The 21,557-nt window shown below is 41.5% G+C and overlaps 1 protein-coding gene across 2 annotated transcripts in view; it reads right to left on the bottom strand.

The window, feature by feature from the left end:
• The window catches only part of FECH (ferrochelatase), a 31,303-nt gene that overhangs the window by 6,511 nt on the left and 3,235 nt on the right, over positions 1-21,557 (bottom strand). For both annotated transcript variants that reach the window (XM_070938925.1, XM_070938924.1), the window contains exons 3-9: positions 19,766-19,885; positions 17,033-17,181; positions 8,903-9,037; positions 8,203-8,309; positions 7,651-7,749; positions 3,209-3,316; positions 21-185 (exon numbers count right to left, since the gene is read on the bottom strand). In XM_070938925.1, coding sequence (XP_070795026.1) covers positions 21-185; positions 3,209-3,316; positions 7,651-7,749; positions 8,203-8,309; positions 8,903-9,037; positions 17,033-17,181; positions 19,766-19,863 — 861 coding nt within the window. In that variant the 5' untranslated portion in view covers positions 19,864-19,885. The remainder of the gene's footprint in view (positions 1-20; positions 186-3,208; positions 3,317-7,650; positions 7,750-8,202; positions 8,310-8,902; positions 9,038-17,032; positions 17,182-19,765; positions 19,886-21,557) is intronic.

Raw genomic sequence — 21,557 nt, 5'->3', positions numbered from 1 at the left:
GAAAAAAATAACGGCTTTACCTCATTGGCTAAGACCTGTGCATATTCAATGTCAAGCTCATAGAGTGTTTCAATGTGATCACTGGTGAATGCAATTGGAACTAACAAAATGTTCTTCTTTCCCCTCTGGCAAAGTCCCTTAATAGTGTCATCTGTCTGAGGACCCAACCAAGCCATCGGGCCGACCTAAAACAACAAAAGAAAGAAGGAATTTTTAGAAAGGACAATTTACTATTGTGGTGGTGGTTGTTCGGAGTTGTATCTGACTCTTGGTGACCTCATGGACCACAACAGGCCACACTCCCTGTCTTCCACTGTCTCCTGCAGTTTGCCCAAATTGATGTTTATTTTATTTTATTTATTTATTAGTTCAATTTATATGCCGCCCTTCTCTGGAGACTCAGGGCGGCTTACAATGCATTAAGCAATAGCCTTCATACTTTTGTATATACCTGCTTAGTAGGGCTTTTTGCCCCCCCCCCCCCAGCGGTGTTCTATTTTATACAAAGTCAGCTTATTGCCCCCACAAACCGGGTCCTCATTTTACCTACCTCGGAAGGATGGAAGGCTGAGTCAACCTTGAGCCTGGTGAGAATTGAACTCGCAGTAATTGCAGGCAGCTGGCAGCTAAGTGCTACTTTAACAGCAGTTTAGTCCGCTGCGCCACCAAGGCTCTTCAATGTTCATTGCATTGATGACATTATCTAACCATCTCATCCTCTGCCGTCCCCTTCTCCTTTTGCCTTCAATCTTTCCCAACATCAAGGTCTTTCCCAGTGAGTCTCTGCTTTTTCTACTCCCCTCGCAAGACATTAGCTTCACTTCTTTCCAAACAATGGTTAGAGGCAGGTGGGAAACTCCTAGACATTCTTCTAAATTAGCTGTGGACTTGTATCCCCGTATCTGGTTCTGAATAAACCACAAGGTCTCCATTATGTCATGAGGAAGTGGCCTAAAATCATATAGATTAGGTGAAAACCAACACAGCAAGGAAAATAATTTTAACAGAATAACAAACTTGAAAGGGACCGTGGAGAACTTCTAGTGCTCCAGGCTTTGTTGGTATTGCAAAACTATTGGTAGTCCTTGCTTAATGACCAGTCATTTAGCAACAGTTCAAAGTTACAAGTCTCCCCAAATTGACCTTTTTTTTTTTTAATTTGATTTATATGCCGCCCTTCTCCAGAGATTCAGGGCGGCTTACAATGCGTTAAGCAATAGCCTTCATACTTTTGTATTTTATACAAAGTCTGCTTATTGCCCCCACAATCCGGGTCCACATTTTACCTACCTTAGAAAGGATGGAAGGCTGAGTCAACCTTGAGCCTGGTGAGATTTGAACTTGCAGTAATTGCAGGCAGCTGATGTTAATAACAGTGCTTTAGTCTGCTGAGCTACCAGGGCTCCTAGTTCAATTTAAGACTTTTTTTTTATTTTGCCAGTTTCAATTCAGCCAGTTTCCAGCAAAAAAAAAAAAAAAACACCCACAGAAATGAGTGGATTCACTTTATGACTGTGGCATTTATGATTATAGTGTTCGCTTAACAACCCACCACAAAAAGTCAATTTATGACTGTCACGACTTACGAGAGAAAATCCAGACTCCATTATGATCGTATATCGAGGATTATCTCATAACGCAAAAGTTTGATACAGGAGAATATGCTTTATAAGAAAAAGAGATCCCAAATAATGAAAAAGCAAAGATTTGTATAGAAGTTGAGGGCTACACAGCTGAAAATCCTAGAGATCTGATTTGCTGGCCATGGGAAGCGACACAGTGTAGAAGAGCTGGCAGAGTGGGGGAGAGGGAGTTAAAAATGTCATCGGAGTGGAGTGGAGTGGAGTGGAGTGGAACGGAACGGAACGGAACAGAACAGAACAGAACAGAACACATGGAATGGAATGGAATGGAATAGAATAGAATAGAATAGAATAGAATAGAATAGAATAGAATAGAATAGAATAGAATAGAATAGAATAGAATAGAATAGAATAGAATAGAATAGAATAGAATAGTTGGAAGGGACCTTGGTAGTCTTCTAGTCCAACCTTCCTCAAGACCGGGATGGGGAGGGAAGATGAAGTCTCCGTTTTGTTAGATTTTTCTCAACTACAAAGGAACCTTCTTCAAGTCAAGCTCAATTCCTGACAATTTAATGGGCACGTCCATAGAGTTTTCTTGGGATTTTTCAACCGCATTTTTTTCTAGGAAACATTTGTGAACTAGCCTCCAGTTTTGGAATTCTCCACTAAGACTCTCCCATCCAATTATTACTTGACACCGCTTAGTTTGGAGCCCAGACAAGGGCACTCTGGGGCCTACTAAGATAGAGCCAACTTTGTGGACACGTTCTTGCAGTTTCTTGATAGCAAAAGATAAATGGTGTCCTTTCATTCTTCTATGATATTTTTAAATTTCCTAGTTTAGCCTGCAACCCTAGTATTTCATCGGTAATCTCTTATACAAGTACTTAACCGGCCATCACCATCCTTAACTTCTTCTGTGCCCAACAGCTGAAACAGAAGCTTATCATATTTGACTGATGTATAATACCAGAACATGGAGAAATTTTCTGACAGTGAAAACAATCAACCAGTGGAACAGAAGTTGCCTTTGGGAGCTTCATCACTTGAGACTTTCAAGAAGAGATTGGACTGCCATTTGTCAGAAATGATGAAGGGTCTCCTGCTTGGGCGGGGGGTTGGACTAGATGACCTACAACCGTGATGGCGAACCTATGGCACGTCTGCCACTGGTGGCACGCAGTGCTCTCTCTGTGGGCACGTGAGCCATCGCCCCAGTTCAGCTCTGCCGCGCATGCTCGCATGCCTCCTGCTGGTCAGATGGTCGTTGGGTCTCTGCCTCACATGCGTGGGGGTGGGATGCGTGCAGGGGGGGCACGCCCGTATGCACCGGGGGACATGCGTAGGGATGGGGCGCATGCATTGGGATGGAGCGCATGCGCAGGGACTGCAGACGCATTGCATTTTGGGGATTCGCGCGCACGTGCGCTTTGGGCAGGCTGCCTGGAAAAGGTTAGCCATCACTGACCTACAAGGTCTCTTCCAACTTTGTTAATCTGTTTAATCTGAACATACTTTATAACAATTGGCAGATGAAGCCAAAGCCAGACTCAGACTGAATAAGCCCCAAAGAAATTCAATGATGGGGAAGCATTTTATCAGAGTTCCCTGGGATGACCTACCTTGGACTGCCACACAAGCCTATATGGATTACAATGGCCGAGTTTCTCCATCACCTTTTGAACAGTAGCTCCCACTTCTTGTGGATATGGGTCACCACGATTAACTACCTGCAGCACAAGAAACAAGAAAGAAGACAAGCAAATTTTCTGAAAGAAGAAAAGCACTTATTCAATTAAAGTGAAGACCTTAAATGATTTTCTAGTCTTGAGCCGCCAAAGTCCCTTAAGCTTTATGATTTTCACATGTGTAAAAAGTTAATATTCATTTCTTTTTTTATTTGTTTTATTATATAAAATACAAAGAAAAATAAAATAGGAAATTAAGGGAAGGAAAAGGAGTGGGGAAAGGGGTGTGTGAGATACAAGGGGGAAAAAGAAAAGAAAAGAAAAGAAAAGAAAAGAAAAGAAAAGAAAAGAAAAGAAAAGAAAAGAAAAGGAAAGGAAAGGAAAGGAAAGGAAAGGAAAGGAAAGGAAAGGAAAGGAAAGGAAAGAAGGCTTTGACTTCCGACTCTTCTTAGCACGTTCCAACCTCAACTTTTTGCTTTTACACATTAATATATAACTAGCCATTTCTATAACGACAAATCTTTCTGATCAACAAAACCAATTTTTCATTTTTTTTTCCATCACAAGCACAAAATCCAGACGTGGTAGCCAAATGAGAATATATTTTCCTCTTTGAATAAAATAATCAATTTAACCATTCCTGCTTTATCTTCCTTGCTATGGAAATAGTATGTATTTCTATTTGCACCTAATAATTTCCCTTGAACTGTCACCATTTATATTAACAAGATTCATTGTATTCTTTCAATTTCTTTGACCTTATTGTGGAAGGAAAAAAACCCTTTTTTTCCACCCTTTTTAAAAAAATGCTAAACTTTTTAAAAAACTTTTTTTAAAGTCGAAACTTTCTAATGTTTAAAAGTAATAGCAATAGCACTTAGACTTATATACCACTTCACAGTGCTTTTACAGCCCCTCTCTAAGCAGTTTACAGAGTCAGCATATTGCCCCCAACAATTTTGGGTCTTCATTTTACCCACCTCAGAAGGATAGAAGGCTGAGTCAACCTTGAGCCTGGTGAGACTTGAACTGCCAAATTGCAGGCAGCCGGCAGTCAGTAAAAAAAGCCTGCAGTACTATATTCTAACCACCGCACAACCATGGCTCTAAGTTAACTTTAAAACCAGGAAGTGACCATGCTACAGAAATCTAATCCAGAATTTAGGTGATTTAGAAGAAGCAGAAAAGAACCCTCTGCTTCCCATGTTACATTGGAACATTTCAAACTTGATTTTAGAGACCCATGCTCCACTGAACTTCACCACTTTCGTGGCACAGGTAGGATCAAACTAAAGAAATTTCAGGGACGCTCAACTATCCACTGAAGCATACATCTAGCCCTCAAAATCGAGACCAGAATTTCCGTTGCTAAGCAAAACAATTGTTAAATGAGTCGCGCCCGATTTTATAACCTTTTGCCATGGTTGTTAAGCAAAGCACTGCCATTGTTAAGTGACTCATTCAGTTGTTAAAAGAATCCAGCCTTCCCCATTGATTTTGCTTGTTGGAAACCAGCTGGGAAGGTTCTAAATCAGTGTTTCTCAACCTTGGAAGCTTGAAGATGGTTGGACTTCAACTCCCAGAATCCCCCAGCCAGCACTGCTGGCTGGGGGATTCTGGGAGTTGAAGTCCACCCATCTTCAAGCTACCAAGGTTGAGAAACACTGTTTTAAATGGCGATCACATGACCCCAGGATGCTGCAGCCTGGTTGCCAAGCACCCACATTTGGATCAAGTGACCACTGGGATGCTATGTTGAACACTACCGGTAGACAAAGCAATCATCTCTAGCAAAGTGACGTTGCGTAACTGTCTGGTTAAAGATCTGTCTAACCAGACAGCTGCCTGTTTTGTTTTGTTTTTAAATGCTCATGCTTTTCCAAAGTCCATTAAAAACAGCTACAGTTTCTCCTAGCCGTGAAGCCACATTGATTAGGAAAGAAATATATTTATATATTTTCATTTTTAATATGCAGGATTGCTTTAACTGGAGTCATTCTCCAGCAGCAGCAGCATTATTCGTGGTTCAGTTTTCAAACCTATTTTGGATCTATTGTGTTATGAGTTGTTTCTGTTAACTGCCAAAGACCACTAGATGGCGCCAGGTTTCCAAAAATTGCAAAACGTGAGGCGCCAGGAGACCAGTTCAAGTTTTAATGCCATATTTCTTTCCATAAACGGAACATTATCAGTTCCGCTTTACTCTATTTTATTACGCTATTAAAACCGTTTGCCACTTACTTCCAGAAAAAAAAAAACCAGAATTAACATTTGGAGTTCATGTTCCCTCTTTTGAGTTACAAAAATTGACTCTAACAAAGAACACGGATTCAAGCACGAAGCATATTTTTTATAAGAAGGACATGAACAGCCTAACCAAGTACCTGCAAATGAGTATCACTTGTGTTAAATTTTCAGCACAGGGGAAAAAAAAGTTTCCTGCTTTAATTGTTTGCAGATTGTTTTCCAAAAAGAATTATTATTATCTGGAATTTCATTACATTATCCTCAGTCCTGGCAATCATCCTAACAAACATGCATGTTATATCAGTGTATAACTTTAAGACACATGCTGTTCTCCTTCTCTGCTGATTCCTGCTCTGTTCTTTCTCTGTTTCCCAAGAACTCTCTATTTGAGGACGGGTGTCACATCTCAACCAGGTTACCTCAGTGTAACACTGGGTGAAAAAAATGCACTCCATTCCTTGTTTCCTTCAGGGCTGACTTTTTGGCTGATGTAACCTATAGAGGAGGGACACGGTGGCTCAATGGCTAAGACACTGAGCTTGTCGATAGAAAAGTCGGCAGTTCAGCGGTTCGAATCCCTAGTGCCCCTTAACAGGGTGAGCTCCCGTTACTTGTCCCAGCTTCTGCCAACCTAGCAGTTCGAAAGCACGTAAAAAAATGCAAGTAGAAAAATAGGGACCACCTTTGGTGGGAAGGTAACAGTGTTCCGCGCGCCTTTGGCGTTTAGTCATGCCGGCCACATGACCATGGAGACGTCTTCAGACAGCGCTGGCTCTTCAGCTTTGAAACGGAGATGAGCACCGCCCCCTAGAATCAGGAATGAGTAGCACATATGTGCGAGGGGAACCTTTACCTAACCTATAGAGAAGGCACCTGCTGTAAAAGGTGCCTTTTTTTCATCATTGGCTACTTAAGTGAAACTATGCTTGGCAATATTTACTATGAATAGAGGTCTGTCTGAGTCTGCTACCATAATGGAATTCATTCATTCATTCATTCATTCATTCATCATTCATTCATTCATTCATTCACAAGAGCCCTGGTGGCGCAGCAGACTAAAGCACTGTTATTAACAGTTATTAACATCAGCTGCCTGCAATTACTGCAAGTTCAAATCTCACCAGGCTCAAGGTTCCATCCTTTCTAAGATAGGTAAAATGAGGACCCGGATTGTGGCGGCAATAAGCTGACTTTGTATAAAATATACAAAAGTATGAAGGCTATTGCTTTACGCATTGTAAGCCGCCCTGAGTCTCCAGAGAAGGGCAGCATATAAATCAAATTAAAAAAAAAAAATCATTCGGCATCCATCTTGTTTCAAAAGTCTCTGGAGATTCTCACTCATCCAACTCATGGTTTGTCCCAAATGTGCTTTTTCCAAAAAGGCAACTGGGCTTTCCTTTTGGAAGGTTTTTTTCCTTGAAAACGTTTTGCTTCAAAATGTTTTCAAGGAAAAAAAAACCAAGAAAGTCCAATTGCTTTTTGGAAAAAGAACCCTTTGGGACAATCTCATTTCAAAGCGATTCAGGGCGGGTTACAACATAAAAACATCAAAATGATCAAAAAATAAATATTCCTAACCCATAATGAACCGTATGAGAGAAGCTAAGGAACTACAGAATTCAGGTTTAAGTCGGAAGCAGAAAAATAAGGGATATGAAAGCTGTTAAGGAGACATCAGGAGAACATCAACATGATTTTTGTTAGATCCTTCTGTTTATTCCTATTTCTGCAGGTCTGTTTCCAGCCTGCCATCAAGAACAGGGCACCTAGAGGCATGTTTCATGTGCTTTTAGTTAATGTTCTTCAGGCTGAAAACTTTTGTTTTATCACTGAAACCTTGCAAGGTTTCCATCGTTTTCACATGAGATTATGAGACCTTTCTGAGGTCTACACATGACGATGCAAAAACATAGAACCAAGGTTGCTGAAATCATAAAAGATCCCAGAATCTCGTGAGATTCTAACAATGTTGTGTGCGTGTGCGCTTTGCTATATTCTGCTATCCTGAACAGGGAAACTAATGAATGGATCAAGTACAAGGTAGATTTCTATTAGACAGACAGAAAATACTTTCATCTTTAAAGCAAAGATTTAACAGGGTCAAAAAACTGACTGTTGTTACTCACTGACATTGGTAGAGAATGGGCAGAGAAAAGGATCACCGCCTCTTTTCTCTTATCCGGTGGAAATAAGTCTAGTTCTTTCTTTATGTGGTCTGCAAAACACTGAAAAGCAAAAATAAGAAAATTAAGAATTTAAGAGCATTAAATACAGGTGGTCTTCGACTTCCGACGGTCACTTAGTGTCTGACTTGAGTGCCAGCTGCACAGGCTGCTGGCGCAGCACCACACCAGCCCCCTCACTGTCTGAATCAGCTACTAGCTGCACAGGCCGCATACAGGCCACAACAGCCATTAAAACTCTCTAAAAATCAGATCTGGTCATGTGGGTGCCTTGAACGCAATGACTTATGACTCAAATTCCAGTTCCAATTGTGGTCATAAGTTGAGGACTACCCGTAAGGGCTCAGAGAAAACAAAGGGCATCCAGACAAGCCTATCAGTATAGAAACCCCTTCTGGGAGGAGCAGTGGGAGGAGAAGAAATTGAGGAAGGCATGACAAGACTCTTTGAGAAATCTGAAATATCTTTCAATGCATAAAATATCTTTCTCAATACCTGAATGAGGAGAGGATGCGTTGGCCACCTGTCAATCGTACTCCACTTCATCTTTGGTTTTTCTCCTTTTTGGTGATAGTAGCGATATATTGCATTCAAACTGCTTCCTGAAGGATGCAAAATAATGAACTCAGATAAAAGCCTAACCCAAGAGCAGATCATCTCTTCCCCTTCTTATAAGTCTTTCTTTCAAATCTCTTACTCCAAGTCCTCTGCAAATTATGCCGCAACCATTACCAAACCCGAGCCCCAACCAATAACCCAGTAAAACGATGTTTTGAGGTGGGACAGAGATAAGAACTAAAGTGTAAGCCCTAAAATGGGCTACACACTTAAACAATGAAACTGCTTCCAAGCTGTAAGAAAATGGAAAATGGAAAGTGTCTCATGACCACTATTTACAGTGTTTCTTAAACTTGGCAACCTTAAGACAGGTGGACTTCAACTCCCAGAATTCCCCAGCCAGCCTGCTGGCTGGGGAATTCTGGGAGTTGAGGTCCACCTGTCTTAAAGTTGCCAAGTTTGAGAACACTGTCCTAATCTATCATCCCAAAGTAGACAATGAATCCATTTCTGCCCTCTTTCTGGAGACATAATGATGTCCTCTTTGGCCTAAATTCTTACGCTGTCCATCCCTGGCTTTTGATCCACCCCTCCTTTTGAAACTTAGCAAATAACCTTATTCTGCAAGCGAACTCACCTGTGGTGGAGCAGCTATACTGTGGATACTGTGTGAAAGCAATGGCTCTTTCAATACCATCTCTTTCCATCTCTTCGATCGCTTCTTCCGTCAGAGGATGGACGTAGCGAAAGCCGATATAATACTTGTGTGGAGCTGGAAGCAAAGGAGAACGAGTGGCTCTTTGCCAGTCTATGGAAACAAAGCTTTTTCTTGGAGGCATATCGACTAAGGCAATTTTCCTCAATCTACACCAGTGCTTCTCAATCTTGGCAACTTTGTTGACTTCAGAACTGAATAAGCTTCTTGGATGAGAAGCAAAATGTTTTCAAGGGGAAAAAAAAAATCAAGTAAGTCCAGTTGCCTTTTGAGAAAGCATCTTTGGGACCACCACTGATTGAGAACCTTTAGAGCAGGAGTGTCAAACTCAAGGCCTGGGGGCCGGATCCAGCCCACGGGGTGCTTAGATCTGGCCGCCTTGGAAACAGCAAAGGACCGGCCCATGGTGCTTCTGCCAGTGAAAACGGAGCTCACGAGAGCCACACACAGCTCTCCCACAGCTTTCACTGGCAGAGGGTTGCAGGAGGCCATCGCAGCCAAAAACGGAGCTCAGGAGCCTGTTTTCGCTGGCAGAGTGCTCGGGCCACCACAGGTGCCCCCCGACACGAGTGACGTCGAAGTGGCCACGGCCCCTCACCCCCCGCCCCCCGAGGTCAAACACAACCCTGATGCGGCCCTTAAGGAAATCAAGTTTGACACCCCTGATCTAGAGACATTTCACCCATACTGAAAGAAAATTCCAAGGATGCTATCTGGGTCTTCAAAGACTTTGAACTAAAACTGCTTTATGTCTATGGAGATTCTCAGTCATCCAGGACATAGTTGTCTCAAAGGTGTTTTTTTTTTTTCTCCAAAAAGCAATTGGACTGGGCTTTTTTTTTTCTTAAGGAGAAAAACAGCTCTCAGCGTCCTCAACTCCAAGTGACCTCAACTGGCTCTGAGAGAGAATTAACGACCTGATGACTGCAAAGAAACACAATTCTTATGCACACCGAAACCCATCCTCCTGTCAGAGTCTATATTTCCATCCACCCCACCATCCAGTCTCAATGGTCTCTATTTATCTTCCCATTCTCCCCCCCACCATCGCAACTGATGAAGCTTCTTAGCTGAGAAGCAAAACGTCTTCTTTCTCAAGGAAGAAACAGTCTGGTTGCTTTTAGGGGAGAAAAAAAAAAAGCAACTTTGAGACAAAACTGCTTTAGCATCGGCCCTTTTCAAAACAGATTTCCCCCCCCCCCCCCCAGCTTCCTGTCAGGTAGAACTGGCAGAAAATGGATCCAGCATTAACAATTAGGAGGATTTGCTAGAAAGCTTCTCAGGTCCTGCTGTCAATATTGAGGTTGATAAAGCTGTTTGATCTGGTTTAAGGTAATTTATGGGCTAAAGGACTGTCCGAGCTTTCTCTTTTGCAAAAAAATAAAAATAAAAATAGGTTTGGTTTCATTCTTTCTAGACCAGATGTGTCAAAGTCAAGGCCTGAGGGCTGAATCCGGCATGCAGGGTGCTTAGATCTGGCCCACGGGGCTGCCCTGGAAACAGCGAAGGACCAGCCTGTGGTGCCTCTGCCAGTAAAGATGGAGCACGGGAGGGCAGCACAGAGTCCACCCAGGCTCTATTTTCAGCTGGGACAGCCTCCTGCAGCCCTCTGCAAGCAAAAACAGAGCTCTGGGAGGCCGTCGCAGCCAAAAACAGAGTCCCGGCGGGCTGCGTGCAGCCTCCCGAGGCTCCGTTTTTGCTGGCAGAGGGCTGTAGGAGGCTGTCGTGGCAGAAAACGGAGCCTCAACGAATGATGTCAAGCTGGCCATGCCCATCCCGGCCATGCCCCCCACCCCAGCCCCCCAAAGTCAAACACAATCTGATGCGGCCCTCAATGAAATCGAGTTTGACGCCTCTGTTCTAGACAGTGTTTCTCAGCCATTCTAAAATGTGTGGACTTCAACTCTCAGAATTCCCCAATCAGCATGTGGCTTGGCAAATTCTGGGAGTTGAAGCCTGCAGATCTTAAAATTGCCAAGATTGAGAAACACTGCTCCAGAGGATTACACTAGAAAGTGCTGGAGAGATCTCAAAAGGGGATTAGAAAAAGACCTAGAGGAAAAGGCAAAGCCTATTATTTGCACATCGCATTTAACCCGTTTACTAAATTAAGGTATTTTCTGGATTTAAACAATACATTGAGTTATCAACTAACCAATGGGCTGGATTACTGTAATATATAAAAGCCACAGAGCAGACAAAAACCCTACCTGAGTTAAAACTGAACAGATTTAGCTCATTTTGCAAATGCAGCTACTATATATATATATATATATATATATATATATATATATATATATATATATATATATATATATTTCAGTGATTAAAGCATAACATGCTACCAGCCACAATGGCTATACATCAGGGGTGTCAAACTCGATTTCATTGAGGGCTGCATCAGGATTGTGTTTGACCCCAGGGGGGCAGAGTAGGCGTGGCCAGGGTGGGCGTGGCCAGCTTGACGTCACTCATGTCGAGGGCGCCTGTGGTGGCCTGAGCGTTTTGCCAGCGAAAAAGGGGCTCCCGAGCTCCATTTTCAGCCAGGATGGCCTCCTGCAGCCCTCTGCCAGCAAAAACGGGGCCTGGGGGGGGGCACATGCAGCCTCCCCGAGCTCCATTTTCACTGGCAGAGGGCTGCAGGAGGTTGTCATGGCGGAAAACAGAGCCTGGGAGGGCCACACACGGCCCTTCCTAGCTATATTTTCACTGGCAGAGACACTGCGGGCCTGTCCTTCACTGTTTCCAGGGCGGCTGGAAAACCTGAAAAAAAACCTGCTATACATGATACTGCTGTTGCGGTGCCTTTCCATACTATATGATGGAAGATATAAATAGGCAGACCGCTATTTCCTAGTATCTCATTTACGGCTTTTCTAAGGGCATCTGGCTGGCCATTCCTGGAAATGGAAACCTGGAGAAATAGATGCATCATTCTCTAGAGCAGTATAAGACGAGCTACACCCTTTTAAAAAAAAGAGAGAGAGAGAGAGAGAGATAAAATGTTTCCAAGCTGTGAGAAAATGGACAATGCTGATCTGTTTCATGACCATTATTTACGGTGTTCCACAACCTCTGGCAACTTTAAGACATGTGGACTACAAGTCCCAGAATTTCCCAGCCAACACGCTGGCTGGGGAATTCTGAGAGTTGAAGTCCACACTTCTGAAAGTTGTCAAGGTTGAGAAACGTTGCTCTAGAAGCCAGGAAGTCAATTACTGGAGGTGATAAAAACTCTAATTCCAGAAGAGAAAGTGTGCAGCCCATTTTCCACAGGAGGAAGAGATAAGAAATGGACACTGGAGATAGCCTAATCAGAATTAAACCTTTCAGCGCTCAGCTCTCCTACTGAAATCAATGGGCTTTAACTGCTAGAAGCTGCTGTAAGTCAATCCTGACTTCAGGTGACTGCCTGGACTAATACCTTTAGTTTTGTTGACAAGTTGTTGTTTTTTTCCCAGAAGGGGTTTGCCATTGCCTGCTTCCTAGGTCTAAGAGTGAGTGACCAGCATAAGGTAACCCAGCTGGCTTTGTCCCTAAAACAGGACTAGAACTCATGGTCTCCCAGTTTCTAACCTAATGCCTTAATCACTAAATCAAATTCATCCATCCATCCATCCATGTATGTAAAATTTTACCTAGGATTGGATGGGAAATCACCAAGAAATCCTAGGTCATGGGCTAAACTAGGATTTAAAATATATATATATATATAAAGTCAATGCAAGCCACTTCCAAATGGTTTCCAAGAAAACTACAATGTGTCTCTAAAGTCACCAACAGTTAAGCTCAACTTGAGTGAATATTTACTTTTTTAAAATCCTTGGTACAACTGCAACACAGAACTCTAACTCCTCCATTCCAACCTTTTCCTCCGCAAGGAAAAATGGTGGAATTATGCATTTCATCCAGGTGAAAAATATAATATTGCAACAGCTTCTAACAATAATAAAATTTCACTTCTTTTAAAAAAAAAAAAAAATCAGGGCAACCCCACAGCTCAACCAAGAACATCACAAACTCTGCCTCGATCTAAGCAGTAATTTCTCCTCGCTGTCCTGAAAATTTCTCCTGCAAAGACATTAGCATGCTTGCCGTGGTGTATAATTTAGAAGAAGAAAAAAATTCCGTGACATAATCAGAGTCCACGTTAAGATGCAAGAGACGTTCAAACAGATAAAAGTCAGGGCGGCTTTCAGTTGGGAAACCACACTGTGAAGTAAGAAGGAGTGAGAAGGTCTGACAAGCACAGATAATACTTCCTAAACCATTAACTTGCTGCTCTGAAGTCCCAACCCTTTAACTGCCTAATTTGATGAAAAAGTGTCTGGCTTGAATGTTGAAGAATGGAGAGTCCTTGGTGCTCCCTGAGCTTGGTTGTTTAAGGATGCTAGGAAAATGTTCATGGTGTCCTTTCAGTTTCCCAGCCTGCATCCCAAAATTAGAATTGCCCACTAAGTCCACACTTACAACTCACACTCACATTCATCGTCCCTTGCTTGATGTTGCAGCAAAGGAACAACATGGCACAACCTGAGTCCAAGTTACATGGAACAATGTGAGTCCACATTACTCAAGGAACTGTCTCACCCTAATGAGGTAGGCCTCACTTGCACTGGCAGAAAAAGTATGCTGAGGTCCCGTCGGCTAAGGAATCTGAGCTGGTGGGGTTCGGGAAAAAGGCCTTTTCTGCCATGGCTCCTGAACTCTGGAACATCATACTCCTTCAAGGTGAGATCCACTCCCCACTTAGCCTTCTGAAGTCTAGCTCTGCCAATTAGCCTAGGGACCGGATTTTGTGTGTGTGTGTGTGTGTGTGTGTGTGTGCGCGCGCCTTACTGTTTTAATCTTTCGTAATGCTGCTTTTAATAAATTATAAACCACCCAGAGTCATCTGACTGCGTTGGATGACATATAAATTTAATAAATAAAATAATAAATAAACTCAATTATAGTTATTATTGGCATTGGTTGCACAGCCAGTCAGATTATTATTAAACACATCTATACGGCTGCCCCTCTCACAAGAAATTACTCTGGACAGCGTACAACAAACAATAAGCACCATAAATATGTAAAAATGTTCATTATGAAAATATAAAAAGTCATAAAAAAAGGGAAAAATTGTATTAATAAAAAATTAATACATACAAATCAGGAGTGGTATTCACTTACCTTTGCTACTGGTTTGCAAATATGAGTGCATGCGCTTTGTACGCTCACTTGTGCCAGCTCTGCGCATGCACAGTGCCTTCCGCGCATGCACATAGCATCAAAAATGGGACGTAATGACATCTGAGCGGATGGGCGGAGCCTCCCGCAGCCACCGCTACCAGTTCGCGCGAACCGGCTGAATACCACCACTGATACAAACCCAGAAAAAGTTAAAAAAAAAAAAATCAATAACAATGAAGCCATTTAAGCTCTGGCTCCCTGTCTCCTTACATAGGCACTGAGAGGGCTGAAAGAAAAATATTCACGTACTCCCATATATTCGTTATCTTACAACCATTCAACCGTTCAAAGCTACAACGGCACTGAAAAAAGGAGTTACGACTGCCACATGACCCTATTTGTCTGGATGCTTACAGTTGTTCAAATGATGATCTTAGCCAAACAACCACTTACTAACCTATGAAATCTATTTCAGCATGTGGGAGGGTGATGGAACCATTTGATAGAGAGACTTTGCAGGTTAAACTTTCCCAACCATGGGAAGATAGAGCCAATTCTTCCTCTATCAACAGCATTGACCAGATGGATTACACCACACACACACAGTCTTCATGTCTAAATGAGCTGTCATTTGTCATCTCCAAAACTGGTATTGGCTACTTGTACAGAGTGACTTGGAGCTGTTCCTTCTTATCAACTGGTCCATATTCAAGGGAGGAACGGACTAGCTTTTGGGTGTAACCAATGACACTCTCTTTGTTTAACTATACAGGGTGTGTGTATGTTTGTGTGTGTGTGTGTGTGTGTGTAAACTACAGCCAAATGGGAACCTTGTTAATCACGCAGAGGCATATGCAGACATCAACATTCCTAATGAGAACACCTCACATTTTATTGATTAGGGGACTGGAGGCTAAAACATATGAAGAATGGTTGCAGGAACTGGGTATGTCTAGTTTGACGAAAAGAAGGACTAGAGGAGACATGATAGCAGTGTTCCAATATCTCAGGGGCTGCCACAAAGAAGAGGGAGTCAAGCTATTCTCCAAAGCACCTGAGGGCAGGACAAGAAGCAATGGGTGGAAACTAATCAAGGAGAGAAGCAATTTAGAACTAAGGAGAAATTTCCTGACAGTTAGAACAATTAATCAGTGGAACAACTTGCCTCCAGAAGTTGTGAATGCTCCAACACTGGAAGTTTTTAAGAAGATGTTGGATAACCATTTGTCTGAAATGGTGTAGGGTTTCCTGCCTGGGCAGGGGGTTGGACTAGAAGACCTCCAAGGTCCCTTCCATCTCTGCTATTTATTCTATTCTATTCTATTCTATTCTATTCTATTCTATTCTATTCTATTCTATTCTATTCTATTCTATTCTATTCTATTCTATTCTATTCTATTCTATTCCATTCCATTCCATTCCATTCCATTCCATTCCATTCCATTCCATTCCATTCTTTAAGAAGAGATGTCTTAAACCTGTCTTTTTCAGAAAATATTCTGAGGGAAATACTTCGGATATTTTTTTTCTTAATCACACTTTCCTAAGGAAAGCTGTCCTTTCTGCCAGATCTTACATAGTTCTTCTCACTGCATCTACACTTGGAGCATCCTGGGGTGTGTGAAGTAATCACTAAGTCACCAACAGAGTTCTCATTGGCACAGGTGAGAGGAAAGAAGTAAAAGTTCTGATGCTTGACCTCTTTACAAATAGCTGGAACATGTTCTTCCTTCTGGAAAAATTAAACATTTTATTTCCCTGTTCACATATTGGTTGGATTATTCTGAAGGATCGCATAACTCTAAGAACATACAATGATTACTACAGATCTCTTATGAAGGATATTGAGCAGGGAAGGGGAGGGATGGTATTTACTAACTAAAAATCATTTTACACTAAATCTAAGTTGAGCAAGGTTTTCGTGAAGCCACACTGACAGTGTTTTCGCAAGCAGCTGTTGCTGCTGGAAAACTAAATTAGGAATTTGTCAGCCATGTCTTTGCAGGGCACAGAACTATGAAAGCAATAAGCCTTACTTATTTGGGGCATGTATCATGGAGTTTGTGATACAAGTGTGATGCTTTCATTAAAATGACAAAAACACTCAGAGCCTCAGGGAACTTGTAATCATGGTACAAATTTAACTAACTAGTTTAGATGATCTCAAGAAAATGCTAGAAACTCTGTATTACAAGAGTAAACACCGGCATACCTTTTAAAATACTCTGAAAATCTTCCCCTCTTTTTTGGTTGTTATACTGTATGTAAATTGCTTCAGGAGGTAGGTAGGTAGATAGATGGATGGATGGATGGATGGATGGATGGATGGATAGATAGATAGATAGATAGATAGATAGATAGATAGATAGATAGATACATAGATACATAGATACATAGATAGATACATAGATACATAGATAGATACATAGATAGCTGGAAGGATGGATGGATGGATGGATGGATGGATGGATGGATGGATGGATGGTAGACAGACAAATAGACAGACAATAAAATAACCTTCACTGGAGCAAAGATAAAGTCACACTTGAGTTTGATTGTGTGGCTCTAACAAGATTGCTCGGGTTACATGAAGAAAATGTGAGAAAATGTGACTTGCTCTTCTAGGTAAGAGCTCCCATATGAGAAGATAAGAGATCTCCCAAATCCAATTTAACTGTAAATAAATCAATAAATAATTTCAAGGCTAGGGACTAAACCTTCCAATTCAACTCCAACCTAATTTAATTTTAAAAGCAACTCTGCATTATTACACTTCACTGAAACCCATCAGTAAGGGTATCCAACTGCTATTCAGATTTCTGAACATGTTTTCCCACAGCAGCAGCTTCAACAAGAAAAAATAAAAAGCTGAAATACCAGACTCCGGAGACATTTCATTCAGCAACTTCACCATGCCTTCCCCTTGGGTCTCAGTCCATTTCTTAATAGGTGATCCACCCCCGATCCGCCTGTACTGCTCTTGGATTTTTGGAGTACGTCGCTTTGCAATAAAAGGTCCTAATTTACTGAAATACATAAAATAGATACGGTTAATAACCACACATTTTACCTTCTTCCCCCTTGATGGGTTAAAAATAAACTTTAATGCTGAACACACAGACACACTTAAGAGTGCTAATATAGTGCTACTACGCTACAGCTGAGTTCTGTCCAAAAAAGTCTCTGAAGAATCACTTTAAATGTAAGTCCATTTGCATATTATAATAATTATTTCTTGTGACAATATCTTTAGCATCATCAATAACATCTGCCTATCTCAGGTCCTTGGGAAGGACTGGATAGTTGGATAAAAATGCCACATCCAATCTAAACATCTGGCTGACCAACTGCAACCAACCATAATAATAGGACTTCCTCAGTATCTGGAAATATTGAATTTATCAGACCTGAACACTCTAATTTTTTTTTATAAAAATACCCTGCTTGGAACTGCCCATATTCTTAGATGGTCTCTTAATATTTCTTAGGTTTTTGGTTAGGATTTGACTCATTAAGTCTCCACCAGTTCTTAAAGTGCCAATCTAACTGTACATTACCCATACAAAATTAGGTTATTAGGTTAAAGGTAAAGGTTCCCTTGCACATATGTGCTAGTCGTTTCTGGCTCTAGGGGGTGGTGCTCATCTCGGTTCCTAAGCCGAAGACACTGTCCGAAGACGTCTCCGTGGTCATGTGGCCAGCATGATTCAACACCAAAGGAGCACGGAATGCTGTTACCTTCCCACCAAAGGTGGTCCCTATTTTTCTACTTGCATTTTTACGTGCTTTCGAACTGCTAGGTTGGCAGAAGCTGGGACAAGTAATGGGAGCTCACTCCGTTACGCGGCGCTAGGGATTCGCACCGCTGAACTGCCGACCTTCTGATCGACAAGCTCAGCATCTTAGCAACTGAGCCACCACGTCCCTTTTATTATTAGGTTATAGCAGGTTAAAACTATCGTGGGATTTCCGAATACAAATGACAAAGTCTTGACTCATAACACACCAGATTTAAGTATGGCTGAAAAAAAAAGTGTGGATAATTGATATAGCGATTCCAGGAAATAGAAGAATAGAGGAGAAAGAATTGGAGATTTCCAAGGATCAAGACCTGAAAATTGAAACCGAAAGATTAAAGCATGAACTGGCTGTGATGTTCCCATGGGTGCCATACCAAAAAATCTTGGACAGCACTTAGAAAAACTATGCATTGTGCATTCCATCTGTCAATTACCGAAGGCCACAACTGCTTGGATCTTCACATATACTATACCCGTGATGGCGAACCTATGGCACGCGTGCCACAGGTGGCATGCAGAGCCATATCTGTGGGCACGGGAGTGTTGCCCTAGCTCAGCTCCAGCACGCATGCGTGCTCCGGCCAGCTGATTTTCGGGCATTTCGGGCCCACCGAAAGCCTCTGGAGCCTGGGGAGGGCAAAAAATGGGCCTTTCGGGCTCACCATGCCATCGCGTGCCAAAACCAGAGGGGAGCACCGGGGAGTCATGCATGTATTCATCGGGGGCGGGGCACATTGAATTATGGGTGTGGGCACGCGCACACTCAACCCCTCCACACTCCTCCCCGGTTTTGGCATGCAGCGGCAAAAAGATTAGCCATCACTGTACTATACTATACCAATACACTACAAAATCTTAGGTTCTTAGGAAGGTTCTTTGTGTATAAAGGTCAACACTATCTAAAAAAGCTGTCAGCTGTGACATCACGTGTTTATGTCTATAGTAATAATAATAACAGACAAAAAGGCGAAATCCAGTCTAAGCTTCCGACTGATTGTATGACCAACCATAATGATAATAGGATGTAGCAATTGCTGAATATTTTGCATCCTGCCTTTACCCAAAAGCTGTAGCTCTTTCATGTTGCAAGGGCTGACATAATCTGAAGAATGATTAATGGCTTTTATTACATTTTTTAAAAAAAATATTTTTATATGCCACCCTTCTCCAGAGACTCAGGGCGGCTTACAATGCGTTAAGCAATAGCCTTCATACCTTTGTATATTTTATACAAAGTCAGCTTATTGCCCCCACAAACTGGGTCCTCATTTTACCCACCTTAGAAAGGATGGAAGGCTGAGTCAACCTTGAGCCTGGTGAGAATTGAACTCACAGTAATTGCAGGCAGCTGGATGTTAAATGCTGCCTTAGTAGGAGGCATTAGCCTCCTACGCCACTCAGGCTTAATGGGTAATGCGTGATTAAGAAACTGAAAGTAGGTAAGCACAAGTAGGTGCAACTGGATAAAGAAAAAACATGCACATGAGCACTCATCCATTTCTTTAGATATAAATGTATTCTCCCTTTTCCCCTATGGATATTTTGCTAATCCCCAGGTAACGGCAAAGAATTCTGCAAGCCTCAAGGTGGAAAAACATGACCTACTAAATCATCCTGCTAGCTTAGCAGAGTAGTTAAAATGCACTCTACGTGCATGAGAGGGCTTGGAAAAACCCATGAAGCTACAGAAATGCAAAGAAGGGTCTTTTAAAAAAACAAATTAATTATACTCATTTTGTGCAATTAAACACGTTCTTAAGCTTCTCTCTGAAGTTCATTAGGATAATCAGTAGCTGAAGGATTGTCTTACTTTTGCACCGGAAGTGTCATTAGATCTCTATCAAGAAAAAGCCTTTGCAGGAACCCATGGACATCTTCTAGGGTCTCTGGGCCCCCCATATTTAACATTAAGATCCCTGTTTTAGGTTTCCTGTGGAGAAAAAAAAAGAGAGAATAAAATGCCTTTCATACACCATTTATAAATTTAAAATTATAATGTATCTATTAAAAATGGTCTTTTTATAATCTTATTGGGTATTTTTAACATTGATTTTGCTTGTTTTTACTGTTGTGAGCCGCCCTGAGTCCTTTCGAAGATAGGGCGGCATACAAGTTCAAATAATAAATAATAATAAATAAATAAATTACAAAATTATAATTTATAAATTAAAGTCAGATTTTACTTTTGGTAACTGTAGTTAACTGTATCTAATTGTCTTCTTGCAGGACTTTTCCCCTAAAGGTCTTATTTACTTGTTTGCTTGTTTATTAAATTTAGATGCCACCATCTCATTATCAAGCAAATCTGGGCCACTTACATATCATAAAATAACACTATAAAACACAACTTTTTTTGTGGTCAACCAGTCAGGATAATCACGTAAGATTGTTTTTGTCTTTGGTTGTTTTCCTAGGTATCCCAGGGTAATTTTTATATATCGCTGGGAGGAAAGTATTATGGCTGAATGGAGAAAGAGAATATACAACATAGAATCAGAGGGACGGAAGGGACCTTAGAGGTCTTCTAGTCCAACCGCCTGTTCGAGCAGAAGACCCCATACCATTCAGTTGGTCAGAGTTCTAAAGGATAAAATCTGGCACTTCCTATATCTGTCCATTTCACCTGTTCTTTCCAGGTACCTTAAGTCTATAACATGGACTCTCCTGGCTGAGGAAAAAACTCAGGTGTGAGACACATATGCAGGTCTCTATCCAATCAAAGCACAAAACTACTACACAGGTTGTCCTGAACTTATAACCACATATGGGGTCAGAATTTCCATTGCTAAGCAAGGAGATTGGTCAGTGGGTCCCACCATGTTTTTACAATTTTTGCCATGGTTGTTAAGCAAATCACCACAGTTGTTAAGCGAATCCACCTTCCCCTATTGACTTTGCTTGTCAGAAGCTGGTTGGGAAGGTTGCAAAGGGTGATCATATGACCTCAAGAATGCTACAACTGTTGTAAATACATGTAGGTTGCCAAGTGCCAGAATTTTGATCACATGATTGTGGGGCTGCTGCATTAAGTGTGAGGGCTGGTTGTAAGTCATTGTTTTGTGTGTGTGCCACATAAATAGTTGTAAGTTGATGACTACCTCCCCTTGACAATGTCTGCAACTTTTTAAAAAGTATTAGAAGTTTAATTTTCTCATCACCCACTTGTTCCCTTGCCTTTCAGGAAATGAACAGTCATAAACCTTTAACATAAAAAGTTAATGAAAAAAGAAAACAAATACTTTAATCTCATTTAGGGCATAAAGACAACAAAATAGTTATGAATGTGCAGCAATTAACACTCTTAAAGAGCCAAGTCCTGCTTTTCCCCCTAAGATTTTCATTCTGAAAACAGATACTTTTTTTAAAAAAAACCAGAAATCTCAGTTTTACTACCAGTCCTGGGAAAATATCAATCCTTTGACCACTAACCTTACAGTATTTGTGTCTCACAGATTAAAAATACCATGAAAAGCTGATTCCAGGGAATAATTCTAAAAACAATAAAAAGTGAATTCTTTTAAATGACCTCTGTTAAATAAATATCTTCCAACCACACTGTTCTCTTTTAGCACAAACAGGCAAGTCGTCAAAATCTTTCTTCC

This window comes from Pituophis catenifer, unplaced genomic scaffold (assembly GCF_029215685.1).
Source record: "Pituophis catenifer annectens isolate HBS135680 unplaced genomic scaffold, rPitCat1.0.hap2 SCAF_2, whole genome shotgun sequence".
In the NCBI taxonomy this organism is placed as follows: domain Eukaryota; kingdom Metazoa; phylum Chordata; class Lepidosauria; order Squamata; family Colubridae; genus Pituophis; species Pituophis catenifer.
Note: the sequence above shows the minus strand (reverse complement) of the source record. Positions and strands in the feature narration are given on the sequence as shown.